Raw genomic sequence first — 20957 nt, 5'->3', positions numbered from 1 at the left:
GGATGGATGGATGGAAAGGTGGAAGGATGGATGAATGGGTAAGTGGAAAGGTGGAAGGATAGATGGATGGATGATGGATGGATAAATGGATGGATGGAAAGGTGGAAGGATAGATGGATGAAAAGGTGGAAGGATGGATGGATGATGGATGAGACATGGCCCAGAGCTGAAGGGGAGGGAGAAAGTCAAGCTAACTCAGAACTTCCTGCTCGAGGACTTTAATGGGAGGGATGGAGGTCCTGAAGAACAAGTGTTCTCGACAATAGTGAAGGTGAGGCGACGGCTGAGCATTCTGGGGGGTGGTGGGCAGGGAGTTATCATGTAGGCCGTCTGGGGTCCTGGTAGCTAATGTTACTGAGTGCTGGCTAGATGTGTGCCAACTGACCTCCCCAAATGTCCCTTCCAGACCCCCCGCCCGGTGGCCCGTGCTCCCTGGGGAGCCAGCCCGCGTGCTCGCTGGACGTCTTTGCTGGAACGCCAAGGAAAGGTGAGCCCTGAGCTGGTACCTGCTCGAAGGCATAGAGCATCCCGTGCCACAGCGTCCAACTGAGAAGAGATTAAACAAAACAGGCCTTCATTTCTCCTTTGCACACACAGGCAGTCAGGGTGGATTAATAACTCCTCCACGCCCCAGCTTCCTCCTGTTTCAACGCTCTGCTGGCCTTTTGTCCCAAGGCTTATCATGTCAATAAATCAATAAAAGAATATTTTAAAAGAATCAATCAACGAATGCATAAATAAGTGGAACCACAAATTGATGTTTCTTTCTCTCTCTCTCTCTCTTTTTAAAAAAATACATTCTATTGATTTTTTACAGAGAAAAAGGGAGAGGGAGAGAGAGTTAGAAACATCGATGGGAGAGACACATCGATCAGCTGCCTCCCACGCACCTCCTACTGAGGATGTGCCCGCAACCAAGGTGCATGCCCTTGACTGGAATCGAACCTGGGACCCTTGAGTCCGCAGGCCGACGCTCTATCCACTGAGCCAAACTGGTGTCAGCTATTTTTATTTATTTATTATAATAAATGTGGAAATTGATTGAAGAATAATATGTGGGGAGGGAGAAAGAGTCCCTTATTTTTATTTTATTTTTTAAATTTTCTTTATTAAGGGGCTACATATGTGTCCTTATTCCCCTCTTGCCCTCCATCTCCCCCACTCATGCCCTTACCCCCCCTGTTGACTGTATCCATTGGTTAGGCTTATATGCATGCATATAAGTCCTTTGGTTGATCTCTCCCTATTTTTTAAAAATATATATTTTATTGATTTCAGAGAAGAAGGGAGAGGAAGAGATAGAAACATCCATGAGAATCATCCACAGGCTGCCTCCCGCACGCCCCCTACTGGGGATCGAGCCCACAACCCAGGCCTGTGCCCTGACCTCCCGGTTCATAGATCCGCGCTCAACCTCTGAGCCACGCCGGCAGGGCAGGCCCTGCTGTGCTTTAGCCCACGATGAATTCGCGGGCGCTTGCTGATGAGTGTTCCCCAAACCCTTCGTCCCTCCCCCTCAGATCCCCGGGAAACCTACCGGGACCACGTCCGCAGGAAGTTCCGGCTGATGGAGGACCGCAACGCGCGCCTGGGCGAGTGCGTCAACTTCAGCCACCGCTACACGCGGCTGCTCCTGGTGAAGGAGCACCCGACCCCGCTGTGGGCGCAGCAGAAGCTGCTGGACCCGGGCCGGGCGCCCGCGAGGGCCGGGGGGCCCCCGGGCAGCCTCATCCAGATGGACACCCTGTTCGAGCCGGACGCCGAGCGGCCGGAGCCCCCGCGCACCGTGGTCCTGCAGGGCGCGGCGGGCATGGGCAAGTCCATGCTGGCCCACAAGGCGATGCTGGACTGGGCGGACGGCCGGCTCTTCCAGGGCCGCTTCGACTACCTCTTCTACGTCAACTGCCGGGAGATGAACCGGGGCGCCCCCGAGCGCAGCGCGCGGGACCTCCTGTCCGGCTGCTGGCCCGCGCCCAGCGCGCCCCTCGGCGAGCTGCTCCGCGCCCCCGAGCGCCTCCTCTTCATCATCGACGGCTTCGACGAGCTCCAGCCCTCCTTCCACGACCCTCGCGGCCCCTGGTGCCTGGGCTGGGAGGAGACGCGGCCCCCGGAGCTGCTGCTCAGCAGCCTGATTCACAAGAAGCTGCTGCCCGAGGCGTCCCTGCTCATCACCACCCGGCCCACCGCCCTGGAGAAGCTGCAGCGGCTGCTGGAGCACCCCCGGCACGTGGAGATCCTGGGCTTCTCGGAGGCCGAGCGCAAGGAGTACTTCTACAAGTACTTCGGGGACGCCGGCCAGGCCCGCCACGTCTTCGGCTTCGTGCGGGACAACGAGCCCCTGTTCGCGCTGTGCTTCGTGCCGCTCGTGTGCTGGGTGGTGTGCACCTGCCTCAAGCAGCAGCTGGAGGGCGGCGGGCTCCGGCGGCAGGCCACCCGCACCACCACGGCCGTGTACCTGCTCTACCTCCTGAGCCTGATGCAGCCCAAGCCGGGCTCCCCGACGCCGCTCCAGCGCCCCCACAACCGGACGGGGCTCTGCTCCCTGGCGGCCGACGGCCTCTGGAGCCAGAAGATCCTGTTCGAGGAGCAGGACCTGCGGAGGCACGGCCTGGACGGGGCGGACGTCTCCTCCTTCCTCAACATGAACATCTTCCAGAAGGACATCGACTGCGAGAAGTTCTACAGCTTCATCCACCTGAGCTTCCAGGAGTTCTTCGCCGCCGCGTACTACGCCCTGGACGGGGCGGGCCGCGCGGCCGGCCCCGAGCGCAGCCTGGCCAGGCTGCTGGCCGAGTACGGGCTGTCGGAGAGGAGCGCCTGGGCGCTCACCGTGCGCTTCCTGTTCGGGCTCCTGCACGAGGAGGCGCGGGGCTACCTGGAGAAGGCGCTGGGCTGGAAGGTGGCGCCGCGCGTCCAGGCGGAGCTGCTGGAGTGGATCCGGGCCAAGGCGCTGAGCGAGGGCCCCACGCTGCAGCGGGGCGCGCTGGAGCTGCTCGGCTGCCTCTACGAGATCCAGGAGGAGGCGTTCATCCGGCGGGCGCTGAGCCCCTTCCAGGTGGTCGTGGTCAGCAACATGGCCACCAAGATGGAGCACGCGGTGGCCGCCTTCTGCCTCAAGCACTGCACCAACGCCCTGGTGCTGCACCTGCACGGCGCCGCCTACCGGGCGGACCAGGAGGAGGAGGAGGAGGAGGAGGAGGAGGAGGGGGCCTGGCGGGCGTCGGGGCCTCAGATGCCACTGGCACCAGCGTAAGTACTCGCTGTCCGAGCGCAGGCTCCTAACCAAGTTCATGTTCTCAGCAGGGGGCTGACTGGGCCCCAGCCGCGGGCGTCCTTGGCACCATCTGGAGAAATACTTGGTGGCAATGACCCTAGACCAGTGGTCTGCAAACTCATGAGTCCACAGAGCCAACTATCAACAGGACGACGATTGAAATTTCTTTGGAGAGCCAAATTATTTATTTATTTATTTTTGTAAGATATATTTTATTGACTCTTCACAGAGAGGAAAGGAGAGGGACAGAGAGTCAGAAACATCGATCAGCTGCCTCCTGCACACCTCCTACTGGGGATGTGCCTGCAACCAAGGTACATGCCCTTGACCGGAATCGAACCTGGGACCCTTCAGTCCGCAGGCCGATGCTCTAGCCACTGAGCCACACCGGTTAGGGCGAGAGAGCCAAATTTTTTAAACTTAAACTTCCTCTAATGCCACTTCTTCAAAATAGACTCGCCCAGGCGGTGGTATTTTGTGGAAGAGCCACACTCAAGGGGCCAAAGAGCCGCATGTGGCTCGCGAGCCGCAGTTTGCCGACCACGGCCCTAGGGCAATGGGAGGACGCTGCCTGCATCTCGTGGGAAGAGGGCAGGGAGGCTGCCAGACACACACCCCCCCCCCCCCCCCCGGCACAGGACCGCCCCAAAACCAGTGGTCTGGCGGCCACGTGCCTGTAGTATCCTGGTTGGCTTTTTCCTCCGACACAATAGTCGTTAGGACTAAGTTGGGGCCTAAGTCAAGGAGATTGTGTTCAATCAAGAAATATTACCCAGCCTGGCCAGCATGGCTCAGGGGTTGAGCATCGACCTATGAACCAGGAGGTCATGGTTTGATTCCCGGTCAGGGCACATGCCCGGGTTGTGGGCTGCACCCCCAGTGTGGGGCGAGCAGGAGGGAGCTGATCAGTGATTCTCTCTCATCGTTGATGTTTCTATCTCTCTCTCACTCTCCCTTCCTCTCTGAAATCCATAAAAAATATTTAAAAAATAAAATAAGATAAATAAAAATAAGTGGAAAAATTATCCTTGGGTGAGGATAAACAAAAATTTAAAAAAATAAAATAAAAAACAGCCGAAACTGGTTTGGCTCAGTGGATAGAGCGTCGGCCTGCGGACTCAAAGGTCCCGGGTTCGATTCCGGTCTAGGGCATGTACCTTGGTTGCGGGCACATCCCCAGTAGGGCGTGTGCAAGAGGCAGCTGATCGATGTTTCTCTCTCATCGATGTTTCTAACTCTCTATCCCTCTCTCTTCCTCTCTGTAAAAAATCAATAAAATATATTTTTAAAAAAAGATAAATAAAAATAAGTGGAAAAATTATCCTTGGGTGAGGATAAACAAAAATTTTTAAAAAAAATAAAAAACAGCCAAAACCGGTTTGGCTCAGTGGATAGAGCATTGGCCTGCGGACTCAAGGGTCCCGGGTTCGATTCCGGTCAAGGGCATGTACCTTGGTTGCGGGCACATCCCCAGTAGGAGGTGTGCAGGAGGCAGCTGATCGATGTTTCTCTCTCATCGATGTTTCTAACTCTATCCCTCTCTCTTCCTCTCTGTAAAAAATCAATAAAAAATATATTAAAAATAAAAAACAAGCTTATTTAAAACAAACAGCAACAACAACAAAAGAAATAAACAACGGAACTGACCTGTAGTTCCTTCACGCAGCCCAGAGAGAAATGTCCTGCCGGACGCCTACAGCGAGCACCTGGCCGCGGCTCTGAGCACCAACCCGCACCTGATAGAGCTGGCTCTCTACCACAACGCCCTGGGGAGCCAGGGCGTGAGGCTGCTGTGCCACGGGCTCAGACACCCCAACTGCAAACTCCAGAATCTGAGGTGAGTCTAGCTGGCCTGGCAGCTCCCGGTGGTCCCACCACGCCCTCGCGTGGGCCTCTGTCAGGAAAGAACTCAGGCCCTGGCTGGTGTGGCTCAGTGGATAGAGTGCCGGCCTGCGGACTGAAGGGTCCCGGGTTCGATTCCCGTCCAGGGCACAGGCCTGGGTTGTGGGCTCGATCCCCAGTAGGGGGCGTGAAGGAGGCAGCGGATGGATGTTTCTCTCTCATCGTTGATGGTTCTATCTCCCTCTCCCTTTCTCTCTGATTAAGAAATAATAATAGCCCTAGCCGGTTTGGCTCAGTGGATAGAGCATCAGCCTGCGGACTCGAGGGTCCCAGGTTCGATTCTGGTCAAGGGCATGTACCTTGGTTGCGGGCACATACCCAGTAGGAGGTGTGCAGGAGGCAGCTGATCAATGTTTATCTCTCATTGATGTTTCTAACTCTCTATCCCTCTCCCTTCCTCTCTGTAAAAAATCAATAAAATATTTTTTTTTTTTAAAGAAGAAATAATAATAAATAAATAAATGAAAGAGGAAGGATAAGGGACAGACCCCGCCCAGGGCTCAGAGGACGTGACCTCTCCGCTCTCCCCTCCTTCCCATCCAGGCTGAAGAGGTGCCGGGTGCCCGGCTCCGCCTGCCGGGACCTGGCCGCCGCGCTGACCGCCAATGGGCACTTGATGAGGATGGACCTGAGCAGCAACGCCCTGGGGCTGCCCGGCGTGAGGCTGCTCTGCGAGGGGCTGCGGCACCCCAAGTGCAGGCTGCAGATGCTCCAGTGAGTCCCCCCCCCCCCCACCCCCCCCCCCACCCCCGCCGCCCCGAGCCGGCTCTCCCTCCGCCCGCCCGGTCTCCTGGCCTGAAACATCTCCCCAAACGCTGAGGGTCCCCACGTCTCTACCTCGACATGAGGGCTGCCCTTTGACCCCTGCCCACCCTCACCCACGTGGGCCCAGGGCCGGCCGACCCCAGAGCTTTGGGTTGTGCAGTTCCCTTTCCCTGCGATGCCACTGGGCTAAGCCACCCACTTCCCACTTCCACGGCGGACACTTCCAGTCACTGAATGGCGTGGCGGTTTCCTGAGCTCCTCCCACCCCAACCCACCCCCCACCTCCCACCCACCCCCACCCCCTGCCACCACCACCGCCACCGAGCAATTCTCTGTCTCACCAGCTAGGTGTCCTACAATTTCACTCCTTTTTTTTTTTTTTTTTAATATATTTTTATAGATGTCAGAAGAGGAAGGGAGAGGGAGAGAGAGATAGACACATCAATGATGAGAGAGAATCACTGATTGGCTGCCTCCTGCACGCCCCCCACTAGGGACCGAGCCGGCAACCCAGGCATGTGCCCTCGACTGCAACCGAACCGGGGACCCCTCAGTCCGCAGGCTGACGCTCCATCCACTGAGCCAAGCCGGCTAGGGCTCACTCACTTCTTTAAAAAGAAAATTTTTTTTTTTTTATTGCTTTCGGAGAGGAAGCAAGAGGGAGAGAGAGATAGAAACATCAATGATGAGAGAGAATCATGGATTGGCTGCCTCCTGCACGCCCCCCACTGGGGATTAATCCCGCAACCCGGGCATGTGCCCTGACCGGGAATTGAACCCAGAACCCCTCAGTCCGCAGGCTGACGCTCTATCCACTGAGCAAACCGGCCAGGGGCAATTTAACTCACGTCTGACACTATCTACTTGGAAATCATGTTCAGACCCTACAAGTAAAGGGTTGGGTCCCCTAAGACCGCCCCCACTCCAGATGTCCATCGTAAGTCCTGGTGGCCACGGTGCTTCGGACCCACGGGCTGTACATTGGGGGTTGCCATGAGCCCCTCCTTGGGGTCAGTTAATTTGCTAGCGGGGCTGACAGATCTTAGGAAAACACGGACATTGATCGGTTTATGAAGGGCAGGTATAAAGGGTGAGATGAACAGGCAGAAGAAAAAGATACACGGGGCCTGGTCCGGGGTGGGGGGTATCCCCCGAGCCCAGAAGTTGCTGTCCTGTGGAGTTGGGGCGACGATTCCTGGTGCGGGCGTGCACCCCATCCCAGAGGGATTATCTGGAGCCTCATCCCGGAGGCGTGCTCCGTCATTAACTCCATCCCCAGCCTGCTCCCCTCTCTGGAGGATGGCGGGGGAATTCCAAGCCCCTCACCGCAGCCTGGCCCCCAGCCCCCTGGGAGCCCACCCTGGGTCACCTCAGGAGAACAAAGGACCTGCTATCACCTCGGGGATTCCGAGGGACTTAGGGGCTCCGTCAGGACCGGGGGCCAAAGACCACACCGGAGAACAAAAGCAGCCCTTATCACCGGGGCACTAAAGGGGCTTAGGAGCTCCGAGCAGGAACCGGGGACAGAGACCAAAGCAAATGCTTTCGGCCGCCTCCTCCGGTTCCTCTGCGGACTCCGTGGAGCCTGTGAGACCCCGCTCACGGTCCCGGGGAGCCTTCCAGCCGCACCCCCTGTTTGCCAGGGATGGTTTGAGAAACTTTAGCTCAGGTGGGCTGAGCACGCTCCATGGCAGGCCCCGCCCACATCACCAGGCCCCGCCCACACCCTCCACCTCTGGTCATCCCCACACAGCCCTACGAGGTCAGCACTATTGTCACCCTTACTTGATTTTAATTGTGTGTTTTTTTAATTTCTTTATTGATGAAGGGGTTACATATGTGTCCTTATTCCCCCATTATGCCCCATCTCCCCCACTCATGCCCTCACCCCCCTGTTGTCTGTGTCCGTTGGTTAGGCTTATATGCATGCATACAAGTTCTTTGGTTGATCTCTCCCCCTTACCCCCACCTTCCCCTACCTTCCCTCCATGTTAATTGTTTTAAATGTATTGATTTAGAGAGAGACATCGTTTTTGTTCTATTTATTTACTAGACGCCCAGTGCATGAAATTCGTGCACAGGTAAGGTCCTGGCCTGGCCAGCAATCGGGGCCCATCGGGGCCTGCTGGCTGCTGGCCGGGGCCTTCCTTGCCCCAGCTGCCAGTGGCTGACCCGAGCCTTCCTTCAGTCCATGCTGCCCCCTGCTGGTCAGCGCACGTCATAGTGAGTGGTCAAACTCCTAAGGGGACAATTTGCATATTAGGCTTTTATTATATAGGATACATTCATTGGTTGCCTTTTTTAAAAATTTTTTTTAAATAATTTTTTTTAGCCCTAGCTGGTTTGGCTCAGTGGATAGAGCATCAGCCTGTGGACTGAAGGGTCCCAGGTTCGATTCCAGCCAAGGGCACATGCCTGGGTTTTGGGCGTGGTCCCCAGTAGGGGGCGTGCAGGAGGCAGCCAATCAATGATTCTCTCTCATCATTGATGTTTCTATCTCTATCTCTCTCTCCCTCTTCCTTCTTCTCTAAAATCAATAAAATATATATTTTTAAAAATAATATTTTTTATTGATTTCAGAGAGGAAGGGAGAGGGAGAGAGAGAGAAACATCAATGATGAGAGAGAATCATTGATCGGCTGCCTCCTGCACACCCCACACTAGGGATCAAGCCCGCAACCCGGGCATGTGCCCTTGACCAGAATTGAACCCGGGACCCTTCTGTCTACAGGCCGAGGCTCTATCCACTGAGCCAAACCAGCTAGGGTGGGGGACAATCCTCTAACCAGCTGAGCTACTGGGCCAGGGCCTTGTCACCCTTATTTTAGAGTCAATGAACCGGAGTCACAGCATCACATGAAACCTACATCTGAGACTTGATGGAAACGTGCTGAGGTCACAGGCTTGGCAGGTGGCGGGTGCGGGAGCCAACACAGGTCACTGAGCTCTAGAGACTCCACTCCGGCCCGGCACGCCCCACCGCCTGGCTGTCATTGCTTACCCGTCGGTCTTACCAGACGGGACGTCCTGGCTGAGAAGGGTGACGTCTCGTTGACCTCTGTAGCTCCCGCGGCAGGTGGGGCTGGTGCTGGGTGACCGGGCCCTCCCTCGCCAGCGTTTCTTTCCTCCCGAGGCTGCGGAAGTGCCAGCTGGAGGCCGGGGCTGGCCAGGAGGTGGCCTCGGTGCTCAGCGCCAACCACCACCTGGTGGAGCTGGACCTGACGGGCAACGCGCTGGAGGACTCGGGGCTGCGGCTGCTGTGCCGGGGCCTGCGGCACCCCGTCTGCCGGCTGCAGATCTTGTGGTGAGTGTCTCCTGGGGCCCCTCAAGGCAGCTCCCCGCCTGGCGAATGACGGGGTGGGAACGCACCCGCTGCTCGGCCACCCCGTGTTCGGAGCAGCGTTACCTGCCGTGGCCAGCTCAAATGTCCATCGTGGGTGGACGGAGACACAAAAGAAAATGTGGAATATACATGCAATGGGACATTATTCGGCCTGTAAAAAGGAATAACTTTTTTTTTTTTTAATATTTTTTTGTCCTGGCTGGTTTGGCCCAGTGGGTACAGGGTATATGCCTGGGTTGTGGGCTCGATCCCGAGGAGGGGGCGTGCAGGGGGCAGCTGATCAATGATTCTCTCTCATCATTGATGTTTCTGTCTGTCTCTCCCTCTCCCTTCCTCTCTGAAATCAATAAAAAATATATTTTAGCCCTAACCGGTTTGGCTCAATGGATAGAGCATCGGCCTGTGGACTGGAAGGTCCCAGGTTCGATTCCGGTCAAGAGCATGTACCTTGGTTGCGGGCACATCCCCAGTAGGAGGTGTGCAGGAGGCAGCTGATTGAAGTTTCTCTCTCATCGATGTTTCTAGCACTCTATCCTTCTCCCTTCCTCTCTGTAAAAAAATCAATATAATATATTAAAAATATGTATTTTAAAAAATTTTTAAATAAAATATATATAATTTTATTGATTTCAGAGAGGAAGGGAGAGAGAGAGAGAAAGAAACATCAATGATGAGAGAGAATCACTGGTTGGCGAGCCCGCAACCCGGGCATGTGCCCCTGACCAGAATCGAACCCGGGACCCTTCATTCCGCGGGCCAACGCTCTATCCACTGAGCCACACCGGCGAGGGCGATAGCTGACCTTTTTCATGTGATTGGTGGTTCTCGGTGTATCTTCTCCGGAGAAACGGCTATCCCAGGCCGTTGCCCATGCTCAGTGTACATGTCGAACAGGTTAAAGATCTGCCGCCTCACGGCCGCAGCCTGTGAAGACCTGGCCTCCACCCTCCCCGTGAACCAGAGCCTGACGGAGCTGGACCTCAGCCTGAATGACCTGGGGGACCCCGGGGTGCTGCTGCTGTGCGAGGGCCTCCGGCACCCCCAGTGCAAACTCCAGACCCTCCGGTGAGTCCAGCTCTGCTCACCTTCGCAGGAGTCCCAGTTCACCGTCCTTGTCCTCCTAACCTGGCTCCCTGGGGCCATGCTCCCTCCCCGCCTCTCCTAACCTCCAGCCCCACCTGCCCCCTTTCAAAGAGCTCGCTGCCCCAGGGCCTTTGCACCTGCAGCTCTTTCTTCCTGGAATTCCTTTCTGCTCTGCTGTCCTTGGTTTTACCCTGATAACATCTGTTTTCTCTGTTAGGACTCACAATGAATGCTTCGTTCTTATGGACACTTCCCATAACCCCCCTTTTTAAAATATACACTGAGTGGCCAGGTGATGATGATCTCTGAACGCATAATAATCTGGCCACTCAGTGTATATCCTATATAATAAAGGGCTAATATGCAAATTGTCCCCTCGACCAAGAGTTCAACCAGCAGGCAGGCAGGCCAACCACCCATGTCCCCTCCCCCTGGCCAGGCTGGCTGGACCCCACCCATGCACGAATTCATGTACCGGGCCTCTAATATATATATATATATATATATATATATATATATATATATATATATATATATATATATATATATATATATATATAGAGGACAGTGCTTTACCCAGCTGAGCTCCCAGCCAGGGCTAAAATCACATGTTTGTAAGTGAGTGAACAGATGGATAGACGAATGAACAAAGAGAAAATGCAGCAAGACTGCTTACTTTCAGAAAATTATTTTTCTTTGTAGTCCCAAAGGAAAGTCTTTTTTTTTTTTAATATCTTTTCTTCACACTCTTCTCTCTGCTGCCCCCTTTAGGCATTGTTTGGGACTGCAGGCGAGCAGAAGGAGAATATTCATCATTCTTAATTGGCATCAGAACATCCCTGTGGGCCCGCACATGCTCTGTTTTACTGACATCCACTTCACTGTCCTCCCCAAATCTCATCTGTGGGCACTCACCTCTTTATTTTACATAAATGACTCATCTCATCAGCCTCTCTTTCCCCTCCCACTTACCTTTATTTATTTTTTAAAATATATTTAAATATATATATGTGTGTGTGTGTGTGTGTGTATCTTTATTGATTTCAGAGCAGAAGGGAGAGGGGGAAAGAAAGATAGAAACATCAATGATGAGAGAGAATCATTGATCGGCTGCCGCCTGCACGCCCCACACTGGGGATCGAACCCACAACCCAGGCATGTGCCCTTGACCGGGATCGAACCTGGGACCCTTCAGTCCACAGGTCGACGCTCTATCTACTGAGCCAAACCGGTGAGGGCTAAAATATCTTTTTATTGATTTCAGAGAGGAAGGGAGAGGGAGAGAGAGAGAGAGAGAGAGACAGAGAGAGACAGAGAGAGAGAGAGAGAAACATTAATGATGAGAGAGAATCACTGACCGGCCGCCTCCTACACCCTGCTCTGGGGATTGAGCCCGAAGCCTGGGCCTGTGCCCTGACCGGGAACTGAACCTGGGACCTCCTGGTTCATAGGCTGAGGCTCAATCACTGAGCCATGCCGGCCGGGCCCCCACCCCCACTAACCTTTAAACATGTAAGGCCTGTTCAGCCTGTTCATGTCAGTGTAAGCCTATCCACTTCATTCCTTGAAATCGGCTTCTACGCCATCACTTGGAATATTCCAAATGTTATTGGTCCATCTCCATATTCAGGCATTTGAGTTGTTTCCAACTCTTTGCTGTTATGTACAATGTTGGGATGTATTTTTTTTTTAATTTTTATTTTTAAAGCGAGAGGAACGGGGAGGGAGAGAGAAGCATGGATGTGAGAGCGGAACATCTGTCCGCTGCCTCCTGCACGCCCCCTACCGGGGACGGAGCTGCCACCCAGGCATGTGCCCCGACGGGAACTGAACGGGCCATTGTCCTCTGGGGGCACAGGACAGCACCCCGTGGGGCCACATCGGCCAGGGCGCAGTGTTTATTCCTGTAAATGCCTTTCTTAACCCTTAGAAGACTCCACCTGGGGGTAGAATTGCGGGAGCAGACTGCATTTACACATCGGGCCTCTCAAAAGAATCCCCAATTGCTCTCTCAAAAGAGGGGAAGGAGATTCCCTGACCGGTGTGCTCAGTGGATAGAGCGTCGGCCTGTGGACTGAAGGGTCCCGGGTTCGATTCCGGTCAAGGGCATGTACCTTGGCTGCGGGCACATCCCCAGTGGGAGGTGTGCAGGAGGCAGCTGATCGATGTTTCTAACTCTCTATCCCTCTCCCTTCCTCTCTGTAAAAATCAATAAAATATATTTTAAAAAATAAAAAAGATGGAAAGGAGAGCCCGGCCAGTGTGGCTGAGTGGTTGAGCATCGACCTATGAACCAGGGGGTCACGGTTCGACTCCGGTCAAGGGCACATGCCCGGGTTGTGGGCTCCATCCCAGTGGGTCGCATGCAGGAGGCAGCCGATCAGTGATTCTCTCCCATCATTGATGTTTCTCTCTCTCCCTCTCCCTTCCTCTCTGAAATCAATACAAATATATTTAATTTTAAAAAAGATGGAAAAGAGAAAAGTTCCCACACAGCATATATATATATATATATATATATATATATATATATATATATATATAATTTTTTTATTTTGAGGCATGTTTGTTAAGGCTGCGGACAGTGACACAAGGAGTGGCTGAGGACAGAAGCAGCCTCAGGAGAGCCCGGGCCGGGCTGCGTGAGCTCGCTGGGGAGTCAGAGAGAAGGGGGGCCTGGGAGACAGGTTCAGGGGGTGAGCCCAGGAGGAGCCATTGCTCTCCTGGTTGCAAATCTGGGGTGAGGGCACCCTCGGAGTTTCGGGGATGCAGGCCTGAGAGGGAAGAGGATGGGTGGGTGAGGGGGGCAGGCGCAGGCGTGCTCCTGGGAGGAAGCGCCTCCTCCCATATCTATGCTGTTTGGCTTTCTATATTTAAAACTCTGGTGGGCAGAAGATGTTCCTGCATCGCATTTCTCTCATCATCAGTGAGGCTGAGCATCCCTTCGTGGGCTCATTAGCCTCCTTGGTCTCCGCGCTGGGTGAGGTGCTTATGCCTGGAAAGGAAGTCCCGAGCTTGTGTTCTGTGGTTGTCTTACTGATGCACAGATCCGCAGCCCCCTAGATATTTTAAAGATGAACCGTTCACTTACTGCACACTTTGGAAATACCTTTTCTTTCTTTTTTTAAATTTTTTATTTTATTTTTTAAAATATATTTTATTGATTTTTTACAGAGAGGAAGGAAGAGGGATAGAGAGCCAGAAACATCGATGAGAGAGAAACATCGACCAGCTGCCTCCTGCACACCCCCCACTGGGGATGTGTCTGAAACCAAGGTACATGCCCCCGACCGGAATCGAACCTGGGACCCTTCAGTCCACAGGCCAACGCTCTATCCACTGAGCCAAACCGGTTTCGGCTCTTTTTTTATTTTATTTTTTAATATTTTTTAAAAAGATTTCAGAGAGAAAGGGAGAAGAAGAAGAAGAAGAAGAGAGAGAGAGACATCAATCACGAGAATCACTGATCGGCTGCCTCCTGCACGCCCCCTACTGGGGATCAAGCCCACAACCCGGGCTTGTGTCCTTGGCCAGAATCGAACCTGGGACCCTTCAGTCCACAAGCCAACGCTCTATATACTTAGTCAAACCAGCTAGGGCTTCCTTGTATCTTGTGTCCCTCTATATTCTGTCCATTTCTCTCTGTTCCTAGTCCAGTTTTCGCTGTTGGAATTGCTATAGTTTGTGGTATGCCTTACTATTAGGAAGATTCTGTCTTTTTTTTTTTTTTAACAGATTAAATTCTTTTTGTTTTATTTTTAAATACGTTTTTATTGATTTTTTTAGAGAGATAGAAAAGAAGAGGGTGAGGGAGAGAGAAACATTGATGAGAGAGAAACATCTATCAGCTGCCTCCTGCACACCCCCTACTGTAGATTGAGTCTGAAACCTGGGTTTGTGCCCTGACCGGGAATCAAACTTGCAACCTCTTGGTGCATGGGGCAATGTTCAACCGACTGAGCCACATCGGCCAGGGGTTTTTATTTTATTTCATTGATTTTAGAGAGAGAATAAGGGAGGGAGGGGGAGAGAGGAGAGAGAGAGAGAGAGAGAGAGGAACACCAATTTGTTGTTCAACTTATTTATGCATTCATTGGTTGATTCTCTTATGTGCCCTGACCAGAGATCAAATCCTCGAACCCGAAACCTTGGCGTATCAGGATGATGCTCTAACCAACTGAGCTACCCAGCCAGGGCAAAATATTATTCTTTATTTTTTCTTTCTTTTTTTTGGTGGTGGTGGGGGGGGGGGGGGGGTAATTGGATTTTTATTGTTGAACTAGTGGCCCGGTGCACAAAATTCGTGCACGGGGGAGTGGGGGTGTGTGTGTCCTCAGCCTGGCCTGCACCCTGTCCAATCTGGGACCCCTTGAGGGATGTCTGACTGCCGATTTAGGCCCGATCCCTAAACCGGCAGTCAGATATCCCTCTCCCAATCCAGGACTGCCGGCTCCTAACCACTCGCCTGCCTGCCTGCCTGATTGCCCCTAACCACTCTGCCTGCCAGCCTGCTCACCCCCAACTGCCCCCCTGCCAGCCTGCTTGCCCCTACCCGCCCTCCCTGCTGGTCTGCTCACCCCAACTGCCCCCCCCCCACTGGCCTGATCACCCCCAACAGTCCCCCCCACCAGCCTGATCACCCACAACTGCCGTCCCCTCTTGGCCCCTAACTGCCTCTACCTCAGCCCTGCCACCATGGCTTTGTCCAGAAGAACATCCAGAAGGTCTCCCAGTCTAATTAGCATATTACCCTTTTATTAGTATAGATTGTAAGAGCTCTTTACATATTCTGGATACTAGTCATTTTCAGATATATGACTTGTAAATATTTTGTGAGTTGTCTTTTCACTTTCTTGAAAGATGGTGTCTCTCTTTTTAAAAAATATATTTTATTGATTTTTTACAGAGAGGAAGGGAGAGGGATACAGAGTTAGAAACATCGATCAGCTGCCTCCTGCACACTCCCTACTGGGGATGTGCCCACAACCAAGGTACATGCCCTTGACCGGAATCGAACCTGGGACCTTTCAGTCTGTAGGCCGACGCTCTGTCCACTGAGCCAAATCAGTTAGGGCAAAAGATGGTGTCTCTTTATTCTTTAACACTCTCCTCCCTGTGTTCCTTCTTTTTCTGCTTTTTGCTGCCTTTCTTTTTTTTTTCTTCTTTTTTTAAAAATATATTTTATTGATTTTTTACAGAGAGGAAGGGAGAGGGACAGAAAGTCAGACACATCGATGAGAGAGAAACATCGACCAGCTGCCTCCTGCACACCCCCTACTGGGGATGTGCCCGCAACCGAGGTACATGCCCTTGACCGGAATCGAACCCGGGACCCCTCAGTCCGAAGGCCGACGCTCTATCCACTGAGCCACACCGGTTTTGGCCTTTTGCTGCCTTTCTTTTCTCTCTCTCTCTCTCCCTCTCCCTCTCCCTCCTCCCCCGCCCCCACTCTCTCTCCCCCTCTTCCTCGCCCTCGCGGCTCTCTCAAGGGCCAATATGGAGTCTCTCTCTGCCCTGAGCACAGCGTTCCCAGGCGGTGTCCCGGAGGTGCCCACCCTGTGCCCGTGTCTTCCAGGCTCGGCATCTGCCGGCTCAGCTCCGCGGCCTGCGAGGGCCTGGCTGCTGTGCTCCAGAGCAACCGCCACCTCCGGGACCTGGACCTGAGTTTCAACGACCTGGGCGACCAGGGCATGTGGTGGCTGTGTGAGGGGCTGCAGCACCCCACCTGCCGGCTCCAGAAGCTGTGGTGAGGCTGGGCGTCGGGGCTGGGGCTGGGGGGGGCTCCCTGGGTGCCAGCGTTTGCTTGTCCTTGCTTTCTCTTTCTTTTCCTTTGTTTATATTTTTAAATATTTTTTGTTGATTTCAGAAAAGAAGGAAGAGGGAGAGGGAGAGGGAGAGAGAAACATCAATGATGAGAGAGAATCATTGATCATCGGCTGCCTCCTGCACGCACCCCACTGGGGACTGAGCCTGCAACCTGGGCATGTGCCCTTGGCCAGAATCGAACCCGGGACCCTTCAGTCCACAGGCTGACGCTCTATCCACTGAGCCAAACCAGCTCGAGCTGGGCTTCCTTTTGTTTATTGATGAGAGAGGAGAGAGAGAGAGAGAGAGAGAGAGAGAGAGAGAGAGAGAGAGAGAGAGAGAGAGAGAAACTTGTTGTTCCCCTTACTTAGGCAATCATTGGTTGACTTTTGTATGTGCCTTGACCGGGATCAAATCCACAACCTTGGTGTATTGTGATGACGCTCTAACCAACTGAGCGACCCAACCTGGGCGGCCAGGGCTATAGAGGATTTCTTTTCAGGTTCAAGTTCAAGTTCTGAAAGCCAAACCTCCTGAAGTGTGTGGTTCTGATTCACTGTTCCAATTGGAACCATTCCTGGTGGCTGGGGACATGGAACCCAACCAGCTTGGGCCTGGGTCCCCTGTTCACCTCTAGGCTTGAGGGACAGGGTGAGTCCCAGCCACATGACGTAAGGGCTGCAAAATCCATGGTGTCGGCTGTAGATCCACGAATCTCTCTCATCACTGATGTTTCTCTCTCTCTCCCTCTCCCTTCCCCTCTGAAATCAATACAAATATATATTTTTAAAACTCCACCCGGTTCCCTGTGGAGAGAAGCCTCTCGGGAAGTGGCTCCCGGTGTTGCTCCGATCACTCTGTCCCCACAGGCTGGACAGCTGCGGCCTCACGGCCAAAGCCTGCGAGGACCTGTCCTCCACCCTGGGGGTCAACCAGACGCTGACCGAGCTCTACCTGACCAACAACGCGCTGGGCAACACGGGCGTCCGGCGGCTGTGCAAGCGGCTGAGGCATCCCGGCTGCAAGCTGCGGGTCCTCTGGTGAGAGGGGCCTGGCCCTGCGGGAGGCGGGACGCGGGCCATAGCGCCATCGCTGAGCCCGGGTTCTGGGTTCCATTCCTGGTTGGGGGTGTGCCGGAGGCAGCTGGTCAATGATTCCTCTCATCACTGATGTTTCTATCTCTTCCTATCCCTTCCTCTCTGAAATCAACACAATTGTACTTAAAAAAGAAAAAAGAAGAGCCCTAGCTGGTTTGGGTCAGTGGATAGCGCGTTGGCCTGTGGACTGAAGGGTCCCAAGTTCAATTCCGGTCAAGGGCACATGCCCGGGTTGTGGGCTCCATCCCCAGTGTGGGGCGTGCAGGAGGCAGCCGATCAATGATTCTCTCTCATCACTGATGTTTCTATCTCTCTCTCTCCCTTCCTCTCTGAAATCAGTTTTTTTTTAAAATGTGTGTAGCTTTAAAGTAAGCATGTTTCCCAATAAGATTTAGTTCCAAATGAAGGAGGGCGTGGAAAATAGAATTTTAAAAAAATTAGCCTGGCCTGCGTCGCTCAGTGGTTGAGTGTGGACCTCTGAACCAGGAGGTCACAGTTTGATTCCCGGTCAGAGCACATGCCGGGGTTGTGGGTTTGATCCGCAATGTGGGGCATCAATGATTCTCTCTCATCATTGATGTTTCTATTTCTCCCTCCTGATTCCTCGCTGAAATCAATAAAATTATACATATATAAAATAAAATAAAAGCAAGGGTTTCTTTTTAAAATGTTTTAATTGACTTAAGAGACAGATTTGTTGCTCCACTTAATTATGCATTCATTGGTTGATTTTTTGAAATATATATATATATATATATATATAAATTTTATTAATTTCAAAAGGAGAGAGAAAAACATCAATGATGAGAATCATTGACTGGCTACCTCCTGCACACCCCACACTAGGGATGGAGCCCACAACCCAGGCATGTGCCCTTGACCGGGATCCAACCGGGCACCCTTCAGTCCCCAGGCCGACACTCTATCCACTGGGCCAAACCGGCCAGGGCCACCGGTTGATTCCTGTACTTGTCCTGACGGGGGAGCCAGCGCTGAGTGGGGATCCGGCCCACACCCTGCGTGTCAGGACCACACTCTACCCATAACCAGAAAAGGGAATGGTTTCCACGGGGTGGGACGCACGATGGATCCTGTGCGACCCGGTGCCCGTTGTGCCCGCAGGTTGTTCGGCGTGCACCTGAGCGCGCTCACCCACAGGGAGCTGGCGGCGCTCCGCTGGACCAAGCCTTACCTGGACCTCGGCTGCTGACCGCGCCTGCCCCTGCCCAGGACGGAGGCCACCGGGCCGCGCTCGTCCACGTCCAGACGGCCAGACTCTGTGTGTCTGTGTCCCCGAGGGACACCCCCACGGGCAGGAGCAGCGGTTCTGCTTGGGGGGAGGGCGGGGCCTGGGTGCCCTGGAACAGGGGGCTCTGGGTTTGGGGATGTGGGTACCATGAGGGGGTGGAGGGCGGCAGGGGCTCCCCACGCAGGGTGAGGTCGCCCACCCCCACCCCAGGCGACACTGGGCAATGTCGGGGGTGTGGGGGAGCCACCGGCCTCCAGCGAATAAAAGCCAGGCGTTGCACCAACACCTACAATCCACCAACAGCCCCCCACACTATGGAACTGAAAATGGACTCCTGTGGCCCTGCCCTGTGGTTCAATGGGTGGAACACCGTCACCCCCAAGGGGCGTACAGCCAGGTTTGGGGTCTCATTCCCGAGTCTGGGTGAGACCTGGAGGCAACTGATGGGACATTTCCCTCTCAAACCAATGGAACGGCCTGGGGAGGCCTGGCCGGGTGGCTCGGTGATTGAGCACCAGCCTCCTCCCCGGTCAAGCACAGGCCCCGGTGGTGAGCGCCAGGCCCGGTGTGGGGCGTGCAGGGGGCGGCCCACCCGTGGTCCCCATCATTGATGTTTCTCTCCCTTCCTGAGACCAATAAAAACACTTAAAAAAAACAACTCCTTGGGTGGGGACTTGAGTCCATCCAATGGGATCATGCCCTGGTTGGGAAACCCTGTCCTGTCCTCGGATTGATGGGACTTGCACAGTCCAGCCGCCGCCCCAAATGCTGGGGCCCTGGCCCTGCCTTCCCCCAGCTGGAGCCCAGGGACCCGGATGAACACCAGACACCACACTGGCCAGAAACCCATTGGCGAGGTTTGTGTGAAAAGGATGGAGTTTTTGGTCCAGAAGGAGGGTGGGGTCCGTCAGCCTCTGCCCCTATCCTCCCCCCATTTTCTGCACCTGAGCCCCGGGACAGGTTTAAACACCTTGGGTCTCCCAGCCACCCAACACCTGAGACAGATGAGGGAGGAAATGAACAGCACACAGACAAGCAGGGTTCCTCTACCCCCCTACCCCCCTCCCCAGGACAGGGAGCTGGGCTACAGGCTTGTCCCCCTTCCAGGAGGCAGCCAGCCTGTCTCCATTTGGGAAAGCACCTGGGGGAGGACTCGCACGGCAAAGCGATGGGAAACCAGGCCCAGGCTTCCTGCTCAGCGTCCCTGTGGGAGGGGAGCAGTGGCTTTGGGAGTCCACGCGCCTACCCACCCCGCTGCCTTCCCTGGAGGGGTTCCAACCCGAGACCCTATGTCCTGCATAACCACGCAGGCCTCCCCACAGCCATCCCGTACCGCCTTCAAAGCCACGACCTTGGGATGTAGTGGCAAGTTTCAAATGCCCAATAGTGATACTGGCTGATCTCCAAGACTTGACTCTAAGGCGCGAGAGGAAAAAAATGAGTCCGAGTCCATGGCTGCAGGGCACATTTCACATTTTATTGCATTTTACACAAAAACATTGACTCCTGCTGGGCTGTGCCCGAGGCTCCGGAGGGCGGGACCCAGAAGGTGACGCTAGGCAGCAAGCCATTCCCGGAGGGGCTGCCTGGGGGATCCCCCCTGCCCCCCGACGATGACCTGGTGGCCATGGTGGGGAGACCCCACGGAGGACCGAACCCGCCCTCGGTGCCCCCCGTCTGCGCACCGCCGCCCGGATGCTCCCCGCAGACGGGGAGACTCGAAACGGGAGCACTTTCCTGTCCCAGCACGGCGAGTGTCCCCGTTTTGAGCAGCCCCGTCTGGGTCTGGGCACGTCTCCGAGGCCGCGGACCGACGATCCGATGCTCCCCGAGAAGCTGCTGTTCAATGCCGACACGGCCCGAGCGTGCTCAGCCGCCCGCGGTCACAGGTGGCATCGACAGCTCCCCGGTCCCCTGCCCGCGGGGCAGCCCCGAAGCCCTCCACTCTTGGGCCGCAGACAGCCCGGCCAGCCCGGATCGGGGAGGGGGGTCCCCTGGATGTGCCCCCCGGTGGCACTCAAATGTTGCAGCACTTTCCGCCTGGGCATCGGAGAGTGCCTGCTCATTTGAGTGCCACAGGCCGAGCCGTGTCCCCGAGGCCCTGGCCAGGCGGCCCGCACCACGCACACCCCCGGGGCCACGCGTGCAGGTCCCTTCCAGCCCAACAGCTCCGTCTCGGTCGGTGGAACTCAGAAAGTGGCGGCACTTTGCTCTCAGATCAGAAAGTGCCCCCACAGTTTGAGTCCCACAGGCCGAGGATTCTGGGCGTCCGCGCCGGACGGCCGACCCAGGGCCTGGCCCACGAGGACCCGCTGGGAGCCCCAATACACGTCCTGGGAGGTCGGAAGAAAAAGGCGAAAATGACACAGAATCTTGGCAACTTCACTCCCTGCACTCTCTGGGGATTTCATGGTGATTCCCCCAAACCCGAGGCTTCAG

The 20957-nt window shown here is 54.7% G+C and overlaps 1 protein-coding gene across 1 annotated transcript; it reads left to right on the top strand.

The window, feature by feature from the left end:
* Positions 1–393: 393 nt before the first annotated feature.
* On the top strand, positions 394–18479 carry NLRP12 (NLR family pyrin domain containing 12; the record flags this gene model as incomplete). The annotated part of the gene is made up of 9 exons (XM_079799820.1): positions 394–487; positions 1521–3249; positions 4941–5111; positions 5720–5890; positions 9075–9245; positions 10179–10349; positions 15943–16113; positions 17042–17212; positions 18392–18479. The coding sequence occupies 9 exons, from the start codon at positions 394–396 to the stop codon at positions 18477–18479; spliced, it is 2937 nt and encodes a 978-aa protein (XP_079655946.1).
* Between the last annotated feature and the right edge of the window lie 2478 nt (positions 18480–20957).

The sequence above is a fragment of the Cnephaeus nilssonii genome (genome assembly GCF_951640355.1).
Source record: "Cnephaeus nilssonii genome assembly, chromosome: 20".
Lineage (NCBI taxonomy): Eukaryota > Metazoa > Chordata > Mammalia > Chiroptera > Vespertilionidae > Cnephaeus > Cnephaeus nilssonii.
The sequence above is the reverse complement of the archived record's forward strand: the minus strand, read 5'-3'. Positions and strand labels throughout refer to the sequence as shown.